The following is a 16,343-nucleotide window of genomic DNA, read 5'->3' as shown; positions in this document are numbered from 1 at the left end:
TTAAAGTTAAATATATTTTTTTTGGGCAAAATTTTTATGTTATATATGACTTTGGTTATCTCGTTGTTGGCTTTGTGTAATTCCCTAATTGGTTATAATTAAATTGAATTCTGATTCATTCATGTCTTGAAAATTAGTAATAGAGAATTCACAGAAAATGCAATTTGAAGCTAAAAACCATTGCTTCTTTGTGAGTGGCTGTAATTTTGGTTTAAACGGGAACAAAATTAAAACTTCTGACTTGCAAGAGAGCAATAGCAGGAAGAGAACACATGATTGATAATAAGTTAATGAGAAAAAATTGGAATAAAGGAAGGATAAACTCTAACATCTATAGTAATATTCATTAAGTCGACATATCAATTGGAATAAATGAGAAAATTTATAGATAAAAGCTAAATAAATTTATTGATATTAGTTTTTCGACATATCAATTCATTAAGTAATATTCATTCAACATAATGTATATAAACTCTAACACCTTGATTCTATATCAAATTCAAAACATTGCCTCGACTAAAAATTGTATTGTTGATTTTGAACACCTTGAAGTCGAATAATATAGACAAATGCTATCAATTCATTAAGTAATATTCAATCAACATAATGTATATAAACTCTAACACCTTGATTCTATATCAAATACAAAACATTGCCTCGACTAAAAATTGTATTGTTGATTTTGAACACCTTGAAGTCGAATAATATAGACAAATGCTCTTCAATGGGATCCAGAGAAAGTAGAATTAACGATTAACAATAAGATACACAAAAAATAAAATCAGCCCCATAATCTACAACAAAGTGATTAAACTTCCATGTTTTTTTTGTTTACAAAAAACTTCCATGCTTTTAAAACACGAAAAATACTTTTTTTTTTTTATGAATTTGTTTATGGAGGAAGAGATGGGGAAGAGACATATGAAAACAATGAAAAACAAATTGTCAATATATAGGGAAAAAAATCATGACATGATCAATTTTGATTGGCTGATGAAAACTAAATGTGTCATGAATCATTTTGATTGGCTAATAAAAAATAAATGAGTCATAATTCAATTTGATTGGATGATAAGAAAACATTAAATGCACCTTTCAATATAAGGTTGCCACATGTACTATCAAAATAAAATAGGGGAAATGTTTATAATAAAGATTACATTTGAATTAATGACGTTCACTAATGGTTAATAAGTCGTAACAACTTGTTATGTTCATGAACCAATTAAACGTATAGTTAACCACATATTTTAATTTTAACTGCAGCAACTAAATTATTGTCAAATTTGTATGTCGATAATATTTTGGCAAAAAGTGATGTGGCTTTGGTTCTTGTTTCAGTATGCACCACACTTCATATGTGTGTGTAGTTACACCCAGTGTCAAAATTGATATACCCGGTTCAATATTTTTCAAAAAAAATGTAAATTTAACTATCACAACAACTATTCTAAAAAACTATCATTAAATAAACCTAATCTAAAAAACGTCATACAATTCAAAACTATTGAATCATTCTTCACATCTAACATAGCCTCTCAGAATCATCACCAAAACCAGAAGAAACCAAACTGGATTTTCGTGTTAAAACTTAAATGACATTAATTTACTCAATCTACTTGGAAAATTTTACTCCCTATGTTTCAAAGTTCACAACAAAAAAAAATAAAAATACAGAGCTTATACACGTAACTAAATTATTTTGAAATGTTACATAAGGTCAAAAACTAACTTGCATTCATCGTCAATGTCCATAAATAATGGTTTCTTAGGTAAACGACACCAGATTATCATCGTCTACGCACACCAGAATTTGCTCCCCTCTGTACTGCAGTTCCTTGCTGCGGCGGTGCCCCAGCTTGACCACCAGCCTGTTCCTCAGGCATATTCGCTGCTTGGGTGACGGCATTCATTACAATGAGTCCAAGAGGGATCATGTACATCCACTGATATTAAGAAAGGTCCCATATAGAGAAATTAGTATGTATATATAGTTTAATTAAACAATAAAACAAAATAAAACTGGCTTTACGATCAAACCAGCAGCATGTATGTTGTATACTCACGTATTTAGCCCAAAAGGATCTTTCTATTGGCTGTACAAGTTCACCTTCTATCCCCTCTCCGCCAATCAGCTCTTCCGTAAATATTGGCGTCCTGAGGAGCAAAATAACATTTGTTAATAAAATATATTCACTACACAAGTAAAAACTTGTCATAAAGATGAAGCAATGATTATCACTATCTTACAAAACATGTAAGTCGTAATTCGATTCAATACAAAATTAAACTCGATCAATATGAATCTCTATTCTCTAGTGTGTATCTAACCATCTATTTTGGACATATGAATCTCATCTTTAATCTCAATTCATTCTGATAAATTCTGGTTCTCACTGTGATAAATTTGAATTCATTCTAATGAATCACCACCTAAACTTAGTGTAGTCAACCACTTATTTTTTGTCAACATTGTCCTAAATGAGTGTAAGACTAATACTGTTTGTGGAATCGTGGTTATTTCCAGAGCAAGGCATCACACCAAATAACCAGATTTTTTTAGTTTGAGTTAAACGGGCTTTAATCCCTTGACCGAGATTTTCCTGAGCCAAATGGATGGGTTGGTGAATTGACTGCATAGTGAAGTATCTCAATATCATTTGCCAAATGAATAGCATAAGACAAGCCTGGCATCTAGCCAGTATGTATCAAATTTGAAAATAAATTATGCTGCAGCTGCCTTAACATCAAAATGAAAATGATTATGCAGAATAATGAAAGCTGGACAAGACCCTTTATTCACATGAAAGTTCGTCCAATCAGACTTTATATAAACTATAATAGATATGTGAAAAACCAGCATTATGCAGATTTGAATTTTTAGTTTGACAGAGAGAGAAAATGGAAGATCAAAAAGATATTTTCTTTGGTTGATATAAAGCAAATAGAATTCAAAATTTTAGAAAGTTATCAATAACCAATTGCTACCAAAGCAACCTTGCTAGGAACACTTGTATGATGTACTTCAGTTATTATTTGTTTATTAACTAAAAAATAATTACAATTAAAACTGAAGATGTCAATCATAACTCGTAGAACATACCTTGGTGCCTGTTCAGTGTTCTTCAAAAGCGTGTGTGACTTGAAAGACCACTTTGCAGGCTAACATCCAGGGAAAAAAAATGTATAAAATTAGCCTTCACATTATAGGAATCAGGCTTTACAACAACTTTAAGTTTGCACAAGTTACGAACTATGCTCAGTTACTCTTAAGAACCAAGACACAGTGTGGCATTGCATGTAATAAAACCAACCAGAACATGCATATCAAATACTCAGGAACACAAAAATTACTCTTTAAAACAAAGCATGATTCAGGTCCATAATATATGTTAACAAGGCGTCTTCAGTCTAAACTTCCACTCCACCTGCCAGTTTTGGATCTAATCACATATCTCTCTAGGAATGCAAAATTGTAAAATCACCCTTCATGATGCTGACATATTGCAAACATTCTAGACGCTCAAACAAATGACTGTATGTATGGGAGAAACAGATATAAACATTTAATTTTTTTATTTATATCATTTTTTAATGTTATGGAAAGATAGTATTATAAAAATTCACCTTGCGCGAACAATAAAGACCTCAAGATGATGAGAATATAGATGACAACAAAACAAGTTGAAAAGTTTTGAAATTGAGCCTTGTTCAATGAACATAATTGACAAGCTTCAGTTGCCCAAAGAAAACATAACTTACAAGCTTCAGTTGCCGGGGGAAAGGGCATGCCCCAGGAGCACCATAATTGACAGCCAAGATGTTAACACCTTCCTGAAACAGACAAGAGGAAAGAGAGAGACAGAAAGACTCGGTAAGATTATAAAAAACTCTAAAAAAATATATATTGGAAAGAAGTAAACACAAAGATAGATATATAATATAAAAAGTTAAATAATCAGAGTTCAGTTCTGTATATATATATTCTAAACTACAGGGAAAACTACTAAAGCATCCATGTTCACTTAGGTTTCTTCCATTTAAATGCAATATGAAAACACAATTGCTGAAGATGTGAGATGTCGCTATGTGACTAGGTGATTATGTATTCAAGTAGTGGAATCAACCTCTTGCAAATGCAAGGTAAGACTGTACAATAGATCAATAATGGGATCAGACGATCCTCCCTTCCCTAGACTCTGTAAGGCAAGAGCTTTACAGCACCGAGTTGCCATTTCATGAAAAGACAGATGCTAACGATTCTCGCACAGTAACTTGTAACTTAATGTTTATGGTTTAGTTATTGTCAGAGCGAGCTAATAACTTTTAAATCTTAGAATTTTTTTAATTAGAACTTCCATTTTTATTGAGCTATATTGTGTGTGTTTTTCTGTAAGAACAAAAATAGATGTGTGTAGGGCTTTTTTAAGTTCCCCGTGTATTAAATGATATAAATATAACGTCAAAAAAAAAATGGTATATATATTCATTAAATAGTTTTCATTTGTTATTCTTTGGGACGTAAACTTAGGGTACTGACGCACTCGTAACAAGACTAGTAAAAAACTCATTAGACTATTAAACATTTTCTGCACTTTTTTTTTCAAAATACTTTGGGACGTAAACTTAGGGTACTGACGCACTCGTAACAAGACTAGTAAAAAACTCATTAGACTATTAAACATTTTCTGCACTTTTTTTTTCAAAATAAATTGTCTAACAATAAAAATTATAGCTATGAAAGAGTTGAAAATGAACCCAGTTGTGATCCAAGACATTCATTTTTTTTTTCCTTTGTAAAAAAATAGATATAAAATTGAAGGGAAAGCCCATTATATATATTTATATGTAAAAAGGGTCCTTGTGTTGGTCAAGGGATAAGTATTTTTTATATGAATGCAGCTTGGCTAAAAAATATTAATGATTAAAAGAAGTTTGTTGATGAATCAAAAGGGTTCGGAAATTTTGATCACCGAGAAAAACATTGAGATGGATCAAGGAATTACTTTTACTTCTACAAGCTATTCACAGAATGGTAAGCAACAAGAATAAACTAGAAGAGTTTAACCAATGAAGAGGCTGGTAAAAACTATGCTTTTTATCGCTGAAAATCCACTTGAGTTAAAGGAAGCACTAAGGAAGACTGACAACAGTAGAGATAGTGTGAAGGGAACTTCAAGAGAAATCATTATGAAATACCCTACTCTAAGGTTTTTTCCTAGTAAAACTGTGGATTTTGATTGAGTCAACGGGTTGTCTGATCTGATCCAAGCGGTTTTTGTTGTTGTCATATAAACACAAAATACAGCTGATTCTGAAAATCTTTTGCAAAAGAGCTGGAGAACACGTCAATTATCCCAAGATACAAAACCAACTGTAATTTATTACTATATTTTTTCCATTTTCATAAGACTGTTGAGACTGGTTTCCCAATGACACGAGAGTATATATGAGAAATCCCTTTGTGTACTAAAATTTGAACTGAATGGAGAAATTGTATTTGCAGATATTAGAGCATAAATACATTAAACAGCATATTTCAGTATATGAATGTAAATTACCGTATGTATTACAAAGTGTTCCTCCAAACCGTCCCCTGGAAGACATCTCTGGATTCAAAAATACGTAAACTGTCAGTTCTAATTGGAGACAGCAGTTTAAACAGTAACCACAACACCGAAAAAAGAGCTGCAAGTATCAAAATAGTAACCAACAACAGTAACACCATCATAAAGATTCAAGCTACTAAAAGATAACCATGAAAAAATAAGAGACAACAAATGGATTATTATCTTTCAACATCATGTGATGAGTGCAGAACAAACAATATCCAGCATTACTAGAACAATATCACACACTAATAACTATCATTTGGCAGTACCAACATATATCTTACATCATCGACAGTATTTCTGGAGAAGGAACAAACAGACCTGGGAACTAAAAGCTTATTCACACTTCCCCAAGCATCAATTCAAATATAAAACCATACATGAATAGTTGATTGGAGTGAAAAAAAAAGAAGCTTAACATTTTGATGCATGCTACCAAAGAACAAGAACTTGGTTCTAATTAACACTTACAGCTTTCACGGACGAAACAATATAATCCCTGCCGGGAGGGCTCAAAACATTGGATGGCAGTCTAATCCTATAGAAATCATCTCTTTCCAACAACTCCTGTAATAATAAAACAGTGCCAAATCTTTATACAATTCTCAGACACATACAAATTACAAAATAGCTCTGGAGGATTCAAATAATTACTTGGAATTTATTCTTCTCGTCTTCAGTGAAAGCATCCCGGGAAAACCGCAGCTTCGTCAGTGTCTGTCACATATCAAAGTTGCTTCTCAGTACAACAGCATATACTTTTATTAATCCATTCAAACTCAACACAATAAAGGCCTGTTTGGATTGACTTGTTTAAAATTTATCCACTGATACAATTATCTGGGAGACTGTTTGGGAAAACTTATGAAAACAACTTATGACATGCTCATAAGCAGTTTTCAACTTATTTTCATAAGCTCCCGAAAATAGCTTACGAAAACAACTTATAACTTGTTACTAAAAAACCAATCAACAAATTATTATACTAGCTTTAAAAAATATCAGCAATTAAAAAATAAATTGACGAACCTGAGCGCCGTGACTCCAAGTTTTGAGACGAGCAGAGAAGTTACCAGCTTCAACGAAATCGGAATCACCAAAAGCGTGTTCGAGTGTGAACTGGATCTTTGAATCGGAAGCGGAGTCGGGAATCCTCTTGCGAGTGGTGGTGGTGGTTGTGGCGGTGTTAGGTGATGATGGACGGGATTGAGGGCGACCTCCTTCAAGGCCGAATTCTTCGTCGTCGAGAAGAAGCTCGTCGGATTGGAAAGCTGCTGAGAGAGTGAAGAAGAAAGTGAGGAGTAAAGTCACCATTAAAATTGATCGGAGTAGAGTCATTGTTTTCTCAGCGCGGCGGAGCAACCGAGTCAGTGTGGTTTTCAAGTGATGATGATGTTTTCGGTCTTAAATTGAGTTTAGTTTTGTGTTGGATGAGTCTCACGCTTGGATCGGGATCGATCGATCGGTCTTTCCAATCTTTTGTACTGCTACACTTCAATTCGGAATCTATGTACTTAAGTTATGTCATTGATTGAAACTGTTTCAATAAGTTTTTCATATATTGATTTTTGTGGTTAATGAAATTTTATGTTTAAAAAATGTTGCGTAAATCCATTTTAAAGGTTGTTATCGTAACAAACTTATAATATAATGTATTTATTTTTAATTTGTTGATTAACAATTGATATTTATCATTTTACATTTTAAAGTGATTTGTAATGGATTTGTTCACTTTAAAAGAGTTAAATCCAGATATTTTATAGTATGAAATGTGCAAGTGTCTATTGTAGTCTTGTATGTGTGTTCAAATTACATTGTTGGCAAAAGATTTAGAACTCATTTGTTATAGCTTCTTTTTATTTTTAATCAGATTTCCTCACTTGTCAGTCAAATCAAATTCGACACTTATATCTTATGTTGCAAACTCTTCTGAATTAATTGAAGAATAGTTAGATGGTACCTTAAATAAGTGCTCAGGAAGTAATGATTATCACATTGCATTAGAGGAAGTTACCAACCTAGATAATTAGTCTGTCTAACATGACCGCAATAGAAGGTGTGCAACATATTATGGTTCCGCGGTAAAATATATTAGATAAGCAACATTTTTTATCGACAAAGTATGGTTTCAGGCCTACCAGACAAAATGAGTATTTTATGTTGAAACTGTCGGGTTTGGAATCTTCTTTGTGATCTTGTCGATATGTTAATTGACCTTTGGTGCATCATAAACGATTTTAATGATATCCTCACAAGTGACAACAAACGAGGAGGATCTGAGAAACCGGATTGACTCTATAATGATTTTCATTCAGCGGTAAATGATTGCAACTTGCATGACCTCCCTCCGGAAGGATATCAAATTACATGGCTCAAAAGTCCTGGGACTTCTTGTGAAGTTGAAGAAAGGCTTCGGTAGAGCTTTCCACACATCCCCATGGCTTACTCTTTTCCCAGATGCGAGACTAATTAATCTTGTTACAACCACTTTAGATCATTCGCCTATCCTTCTAAAGTTGGATCCTGAGAGCTTCATCCATTCAAAATGTAGCTTCCGTTTTGAAAACTAATGGCTCCTTGATCAAAGTTTTTCTGACAAGGTCGATGAGAACTTGCACTACTATCCCGCTAACAATGTTTTACAAAAGCCCAAGTACCATGTTGATGATACGGAAGCATGGAGCAAAGCCAATACCCCAAATTTTTGTCGTGAAGCCAACAAATTGCAGAAAGAGCCTGATGCCATCTGAAGTAGTAATGACCACACAAATGAAAGTTTCCAACAAGTTCATGTTACTTACATTTTTCGGGGGAGTCCATCTACTACTTATGTCCTCTTCGCAAATGAAAGTTTCCTCTTCTGCAAGACTACTGTTTTAGAAATGAAATCGATTGATTCCTTGATTTACAACGCTGTTCGTGAAATATTTATCTATAAAATCATGTTTGAATTCGAAAACAAGAATGAGAAACCCTTTGTAAGTAATCATGTTTGGTGTCATCAATACTCTTTCGACAAGCCAACTAAATGTTATATAGTACTTTAAGCATTGATTAGCTAAGTTGGATGAAAATCGAGGAACAATGAGAATACTTTATTAATTTTGTTTTTCGAGAGGATTGTAAATACTCCACGATTTAATTATGACTAGTTTGTTACAAGAAAATAATTAAAAGATTAATTTGTTACAAAAAACAATTTTAGGTCTAGAACTCATTTGAATTGACTTAGAGCCCGTTTGTTATAGTTTTTTTAAGAAAAAAAAATCACTTTTTTTAAAAAAAATAATCACTTTTAAGAGTTTTGCATCCGTTTGTTACAGATTTTTAAAAAAATCAGAATCTAAAAATAATCTAAAAACAGCTTCAAATGAGAAGATGTTAAGAGCAGCTTCTCAAAAAATAGATTTTTTTTTAGAGGAGAGAGAAAATATGATTTAAAAGATTGAACTAATTTTGTAACAAAAAATCCCTTTTATATAGTTGTATCCAAACAAACTAGATTATTTGTTTAAAAAAAGTGATTTTTATTACGGTAAACAAACGCAAAATAGATTCTGATTTTTCACAAAATCTCTAAAATATAATCTCTAAATTATTTTATGTCAAAATCACTTTTATTTTAATCCGTAACAAACGGATCCTTATTTTTGAGCTTACGCAAAACAACTTATGCAAATTAATAAAATTTGATAAGCTTGTAAGGCATTTACGAAAAAACAACTTAGAAAAGTTCAATTTTTTTAAATTAAAACCTATAAATTAACATAAAAACCCATTTATCTGTCTTGTAAAAAAAAAACGTATTTATCTGTATAAACTATTTTTTATAAACTTAAAAAAAATAAATCCAAACAAACCCTTATTTATCACATATATCCAACTTTATATAAATAAATACACTAATTATTTATTTAATTTAAAAAATCAATTGTTTATTATAAATAAGATTTGAGGAAAATATTTCATAAGATTATATTTATCTTTATCCGGTAAAACAATATTTTAAATTGAATTAAAAAACTGACAAGCCAAATAGTCCCACACTTACCCCACCCCACTACTTGAACAAGATCTAACCCTAAACTCATCGAGTTTCAGTTTTGTTCCAGATCGAAAAGCATGGATGCTATACGGAAGCAACTGGACGTTCTTATGGGAGCCAATCGTAACGGCGACGTCCGTGAAGTTAACCGCAAGTATTACGATCGCGATGTTTGCCGTCTTTATCTCGTCGGTCTTTGCCCTCACGAACTCTTTCAATTAACGGTATTTCTTTTTCACCCTCCCTTCCTCTCTCTCTCCATTCTGTCACTCTTATTCACGTTTTAATCATTTTTCATTCTTTTCAGAAAATGGATATGGGTCCTTGCCCTAAGGTTCACTCATTGCAGCTCAGAAAAGAGTATCCTTTTCACGATCTAACTGTACTTAATTCAATTCAATTCAATTGTTATTGTAGTTTTGGATAGTGGTTTTTGTTTGCTTAACTGTTTTTTAGATATGAGGAAGCTAAATCCAAAGGGACTGATAGTTACGAGAGGGAGTTGGAGGATGTTATAGATAAGCTTATTGGTGAATGTGATAGGAAAATTGGTAGAGCTCTTAAGCGTCTTGAGGATGATGATGCCAAAGCCGCAATTGCAATTTCAGTATCCGAAGTTACTCAGGTGGTGATTCAATTTTGACTATAATTTAAGTGCATGTTTGGTGTCACAGTTGGTAATTTACTCTGACAAACCAATATCAAACATGCGTTAATTTATTGTAGTTGACGATTTCTTGCTAGTTGTAATAGTAATTGTTCTGTTTGATGTGAATGCAGACACCTGAAATACTTGAGTTGTCCAAAGAAATCAAAGAAAAGTTGAAAGAAGCTGATAAATTTGGTATGTTTATTACTTTCAATTTCAATATTATGTTAAGTTCTGCTTAGTTTTTGGTCTAATCTTTAGTTGCAAAGATGAGAGAATAATATAGGGGGTGGGTGATACATGACTTGGAGTTGTTAGTGTTATCTGTGTTTATTTTTGTGAACCCAAATCTTTCATGTCTCAACTGTAGCTTTTGCATTAAGATGAATGTGTGTTACCGTGGGTATGATATGAATGAATAAAGGGGATGATACATGGATTCTATCTTCAATCGCAATTATAAGTTTGATAGATCTTGTTAGTATGAAAACTTCAGATCAAATCAACTTGATTAGCTTTGGAACTATTTGATATGCGATTAGATGATTTTATTCCTTACTCAAAATTTGGGAACATTCTCGTTTTGTTTATTCTTTTCACTGGCGTAAAATAATCATGCACTTGCAGATCTTGAAGGCTTGTCGGATATGAAGATTCGAGCTCTGGAGATTGTAGAGGAGCTTCGAATTAAAAGAGCAGACAAACAGGTTAGTGATCTCCCTTGTACATGAAGATCTGTCAATGCTGTGATCCTAGGTGTATGTCTTTCTTTTCCAATTTGTTAGACAGTAAAGTTAATTATCTGGCTGATCACTATTTTACGGAAGAATACTATTACTGACTACTCTTTTGTCTATGCATCAATTTTCAAACAGTCTACGCTTCTTTTAGATGCATTCAACAAAGATAGGGCATCTTTACCTCAACCTCTGCCAAATCCACCACCGCTAGCACCCCTTCCTGTAGTTACTCCCGATGCTCGAACACAAGAGATGATAAATGAAAAGTTGAAGAAGGCTGAGGATCTTGGTATGTCAATGATACTCTCATCAGTTAGATTATATTTTGCTTTGCGTAATTTTTACACAAGTGTCATTTCATGTGTATATGTGTGTGCACGCATAATATTTTTGAAGAGATTGCTTAATATATACTCCCTTCGTCTCAAAATAATGGTCACATTTGCACTTTTTGTGTGTCTCAAAATAATTGTCATTTGGAATATCAATGCAACATTTTTTTTCCCTCTCATATACCCTTATTTATTGAATTTCACTCCACTTAACTACTCCAATAACTACAATTAATAAAGGTGTTTTAGTAAGTGAAATCAATTTTACCATTGAACTCAACCAACCTAATCATTTTCTTAGGAACCACGTACAATCCAAATGTGACAATTAAATTGAGACGGAGGGAGTATAACCATATTAGTAGATGATGACTGCATTGCACAAAATGATACTTGTGATCATAACAAAAAAGTACAACACATCTTTCTTTTAAAAAAAAGGGCAACCCGGTGCACTTAAACTCCCGCATACGCTGGGTCCGGGAAGGGGTCCCACCATTTGGTGTATTGTACGCAGCCTTACCCTGTTTTATTGATATAAAAACACATGTCACTAAAAGTACCATTAATTCTATTCAGAAGAAGTTTTGGCTCTATTCAGTTGCCTTCTACCACCACTGACTGTATCATTTTCTTCATCCAATACACATAGGTTTTAAGTCTGGTTCATAAAGAGACACTTTGCCAATTCAAGACAATAAGTCCACCACATTCGTAAAGTGGATCATGTATATTTCCACTAATGTGCCACAACCTTGTCTGTTCTTTAATATGTCCTTCACATTTCCTAAACAAGTCAAAGGTTGAAATGCATATAAACCAAATTCTTTTTGCCCTTTTCAGATCCATTTGTTTTGTTTCAAGGAATGAATATATAAGTGTGCTGTACAAAGAGCTTTTAAATTTTTAGAGTCATGTTCAGAATTCTGAAAGTCATAACTCAAATGTATCGGTTCATAACTTGTTTAAAATAAAACTCAGAGGTTGCAGGATACACATGTAGAAGTAGTGTACATATAACAGTATCAGATATGATGTGTGATACACCAATACTAGCAATTTGAACTATTTGGACTTCATAGGTAAAACTCAGTATACAAAAATAGAGCATGATTAGTTGTAAGCTCTACCCTTGAGTACCTATTTTTGAACAGGAAGGATTGTAGTGAACCTCATGCAGCATTAGTATTAATTAAGGAAGTGAATATGTCACAATAACTTCATTGTTGATATGATGATCTAATTTTCGTTTTATTTGGCCTATCCAGTATTACTATTTTAACCTCTGGAGTTGGTTTGCTTATTTTTATTTCAATGTACTTGACAGCTGCATAGAAATCATATAACTGTGTTTATATATCTATTTTGTTTGAATCTTGATTCTGTGTGTATTTTTAGCTTAAGATACAAGCAAATTTCATCCAGGGACCTTGTCCTTTACTCTCTGTTTAGCAACTCCACAATGTTACCAACTGCCTTCTTTTAGAAAAGCTTCTGTCCTTTTTATTTACATTGTATTATTTGTATGAACAGGTGAGCAAGGATTGATTGATGAGGCACAGAAAGCATTGGAAGAGGCTGAAGCACTTAAGAAGGTCGTTCATATGTTTTACTTTATTATAGACTTGTATATGAAGTTATTGAAATATTTTTATTTTATTTTTGTGAGCATAGATATAGTTTTGATGTTTGCATTTTTATTTTATTTTTGTGAGCATAGAAATAGTTTTGATGTGTGCGCTGGGTCTTAAGTCTAAAGATCTTAATTTTTTTTTTATCACAGCTTCCTTCCAGGCAGGAGCCACCATTGGATTCTTCGAAGTACACAGCTGCTGATGTGCGGATTGTGAGTAGACTTTTCATAATTGCGACTCTTTTTAATTGATAAAATGTTACACTTTCTGTAATACGAGTTCTTTAAGCAAATGTGTGGATTGTGAGTTGGCTTACTTGTGATTTTAATTTTTTAGTTATAATATAACTGCAATGATTCTTACTATTGTTTTACTCAAAACATTTCAGACTGATCAGAAGCTACGTGTGTGCGACATTTGTGGAGCATTTTTGAGTGTTTATGACAGGTAAAAACTGATCCTGCACTCGTGCAAATTTTCTCTTGAAGTTTTTTTTGCTAGGGATTTAGTGTTAGAATTTGGGGTTTCAAGTGCTTCAGCTTTTGACCCGTTAGTAATACCTCCTTGTCACCAGCAGGCTCTTGTGCCAGTTTTACGAGGGATAACTTTTGCAGCTAAAGAATGTGCGTCTTTTATGTTTTTGCTTGTAGATCATGTTATTCCTAGTTAGAAATTTATGGGGAAATCATGTTGTACATCAATATGTTGTCTTGATACTTCTGTACATTTTGCAGTAATATTTTGATTTATATTATTTACAGTGATCGTCGATTAGCTGATCATTTTGGAGGGAAACTTCATTTAGGCTATATGCAAATCCGTGAGAAGTTGGCCGAACTTCAAGTAAGTTATCTTTCTCGCATTTTCCAAACTTGTGTAATTTTATCCTATTTTAAAACAGATTGTTTAATTGTTCAACATGTATTTCATTTTAGATTTAGAAATTAGAAATTTTAGAATGTGGAGAAATTGTTAGGTTTTACCAGTTAGTTGTTAGCAATGTGACTCCTTAATCGTTTCTTCTGATCATCTTTTGGGCTATTGCTTTTATCTCTTTCTGGAATCATGTTTAAAAGGAAACATGTTGTGACTCGTAGAAAATAATAATGATTTCATTTCGTTATTATATTTGTAATTGTGGTATGTCAAAAATTATGTTTCAGATTTTCATCTAGATTCTAATTAGTTGTTAGTGACGAGACGATCCATCCCATCATAGGATGTTATTATGTTTGCCACTTTACCCAGTTTTTGGCCACTGACATTGGGAGTAACATTCAATTGTTAATTCAATTTTTGTGTGTGAACTCCAAATGTTGGTTATTTTGAAGTGTTTGACCATTAATAGGCAAACAGAAGAATAGAAAGAAATGAGGTTGACTTTGCATGGCCACAGGATGGTCTTTCTGGGCATGTGTTTAGTTTGGTTTTGAATTTATGAAATCAAATGTTATACGAACCTTTGATTCAATTGGAGAGAGGAATGATCTAAGGCTTTTATTTTCTCTGGTTCAGGAAGAAAGAAACAAGAGCCGTAAGATTGATCGTCTTGATGACAGGAGGTAAATTTTATTGTTTCTAAACGTAAAAAACATATGTGGTAGGCAGTGAAATAAAAGTTCATATCTAATCAAATATTATTTGCATTTATATGCACAGATCAAAAGAACGGAGTAGGGATCGTGACAGGGAACCTAGTAGGGACCGTGAACGTGGTGAGAGCCATGAGCGAGGGCGAGACAATGATCGTAGGAGCAGAGATCGTGACAGGCACCATGATAGAGACCGTGGATATGATCGAGATCGGGACAGAGACTCATCCCGCTATGATTCAAGAAGTCGCCGGAGGTCACGATCTCGAGAGCGTTCTAGAGATTATGATCGTCACAGGTACAAGCTTCCGTGACCATTTCTTTATTACTACCTCACATTTGACCCCTTCTTTTTGGGGCCTTTTTCTACAAGTGCGAGTGGATCAAATATGAGTGATACAAGGTTCCAGGATCAGTAGTGCCTACTTGATTGTCACTCCTATAGTGTTCCTCGTGATGTATAATTTGCTTGTCTGTGTTGAAAGTGTCTTGCTTAAGTCAAATTTTTATATTATCTATGGTTGCCTCGTACCAACCTGTCTTGCTGTTTTGCCAGGCGTCATGATCGGTACTAGCAGCTGCCATAAATCTTATGGATGTGATAAGATGTGTAGTCTAGGTGGGTGTTGAACCTTGTCTTGGACAAATAATTTTGCATGGTATTGAACAATATCTGAATGATGGATGTAACTTGAGCTTAGGTGTTGCTAAATTATGGTTTGATGTTGCTTTGCGGCTAGTTAAATCTAATTTGTAATATTCTCTTGAAGTTCTGCAATTGTACTTTAAAATGTGAGTAGTTTTGTTTTCCCTGTCATCGACTTGGTTGCCCTTAAAAACAAAATTGTGCATTCTTTACTTTTACGTGTATCAATTAACTAAGAAATTAATCGACCTTGCTGTGGTGATGGAGTTAATTTGATTGTCAAATTTTTTCATTTACATTGGGAGCTGGGGCGCTGTTTAACGATCTTATAGACCTCACTTCTAGTGTTCACTAATTTTTCATTAGAGGTATGTACAGCGTGAAATTGCAAGGAGTTGAGCATAAAATTTCAATTTGCAACTAGGATTTCTTACAACAAAGATGATCACTTTTTTTATTTGAGAAATGATATTTGTACAACTTTTAGACAACTTTCTCTCTCATACTCACATTATATTTTTACTCTCTCTCTTTCTTTTTCTTTCTCCATTGATTTTGACCAATAAGAAGAGAGAGAAAAGAGGTTGTCACAATAGTTGTTGGCAAATGGTTGTTCAAATATCATTGCTCTTTTTATTTATCTTTCAAATTTTTACAGGAAAACACGAAGCTTCCTTGAAAGCAGAAGAAATGTCTGTGGGGGACATTTGAGTTGTCATAGAATTCACTGCTAAGCTGCATAAACTTTTCAAAAAACGTAAAATAATCCATAAAATGGTGCATAACTTGCAAATTTGCAAATAGTGTTCTCAAAAATAAATAAATAAATGAAAAGAACTTTCAATATTTGCTTTCGATATTGTTCTTGTTTTTATTTTTTTTATTTTTGCGAACTCCACGATTATTGTGGACAAAATACAACATAATTTTTGCACTTTGGAGTATATATTAGCATTTGATAAAAGATTTTTTTTTTTTGAAAGAGCTTTTGTTAAAAGATAAAAACTTATATATTAGCTAGATTATAGATTTGCCATCTACCACGTAATTTTGGAAGATAATTATAGTTTGTTTTGCAAATAACAGTTCTTTT

At 33.1% G+C, this 16,343-nt stretch overlaps 2 protein-coding genes across 2 annotated transcripts; one reads left to right on the top strand and one right to left on the bottom strand.

Annotated features, from left to right (window-relative positions):
• Positions 1–1,576: 1,576 nt before the first annotated feature.
• Positions 1,577–7,128, bottom strand: LOC146908918 (ER membrane protein complex subunit-like protein). Its single transcript, XM_085726041.1, has 8 exons — positions 6,642–7,128; positions 6,267–6,329; positions 6,084–6,179; positions 5,562–5,609; positions 3,763–3,834; positions 3,104–3,162; positions 2,067–2,157; positions 1,577–1,946 (listed from the first exon to the last, which is right to left on the bottom strand). Exons 1-8 carry the CDS (start codon positions 6,948–6,950, stop codon positions 1,791–1,793), a joined length of 894 nt encoding a protein of 297 aa, XP_085582167.1. The 5' UTR covers positions 6,951–7,128; the 3' UTR covers positions 1,577–1,790.
• A 2,546-nt stretch (positions 7,129–9,674) lies between these two features.
• Positions 9,675–15,421, top strand: UNE6 (LUC7 related protein). The gene is made up of 13 exons (XM_085726040.1): positions 9,675–9,881; positions 9,965–10,017; positions 10,114–10,282; positions 10,438–10,501; positions 10,934–11,013; positions 11,182–11,335; positions 12,912–12,973; positions 13,162–13,224; positions 13,401–13,459; positions 13,774–13,855; positions 14,528–14,574; positions 14,672–14,902; positions 15,161–15,421. Exons 1-13 carry the CDS (start codon positions 9,735–9,737, stop codon positions 15,177–15,179), a joined length of 1,230 nt encoding a protein of 409 aa, XP_085582166.1. The 5' UTR covers positions 9,675–9,734; the 3' UTR covers positions 15,180–15,421.
• Positions 15,422–16,343: the final 922 nt, after the last annotated feature.

Source organism: Medicago sativa, chromosome 7, assembly GCF_051527215.1.
Source record: "Medicago sativa cultivar Bolivia chromosome 7, Bolivia_mono, whole genome shotgun sequence".
Taxonomy (NCBI): Eukaryota; Viridiplantae; Streptophyta; class Magnoliopsida; order Fabales; family Fabaceae; genus Medicago; species Medicago sativa.
The sequence above is the reverse complement of the archived record's forward strand: the minus strand, read 5'-3'. Positions and strand labels throughout refer to the sequence as shown.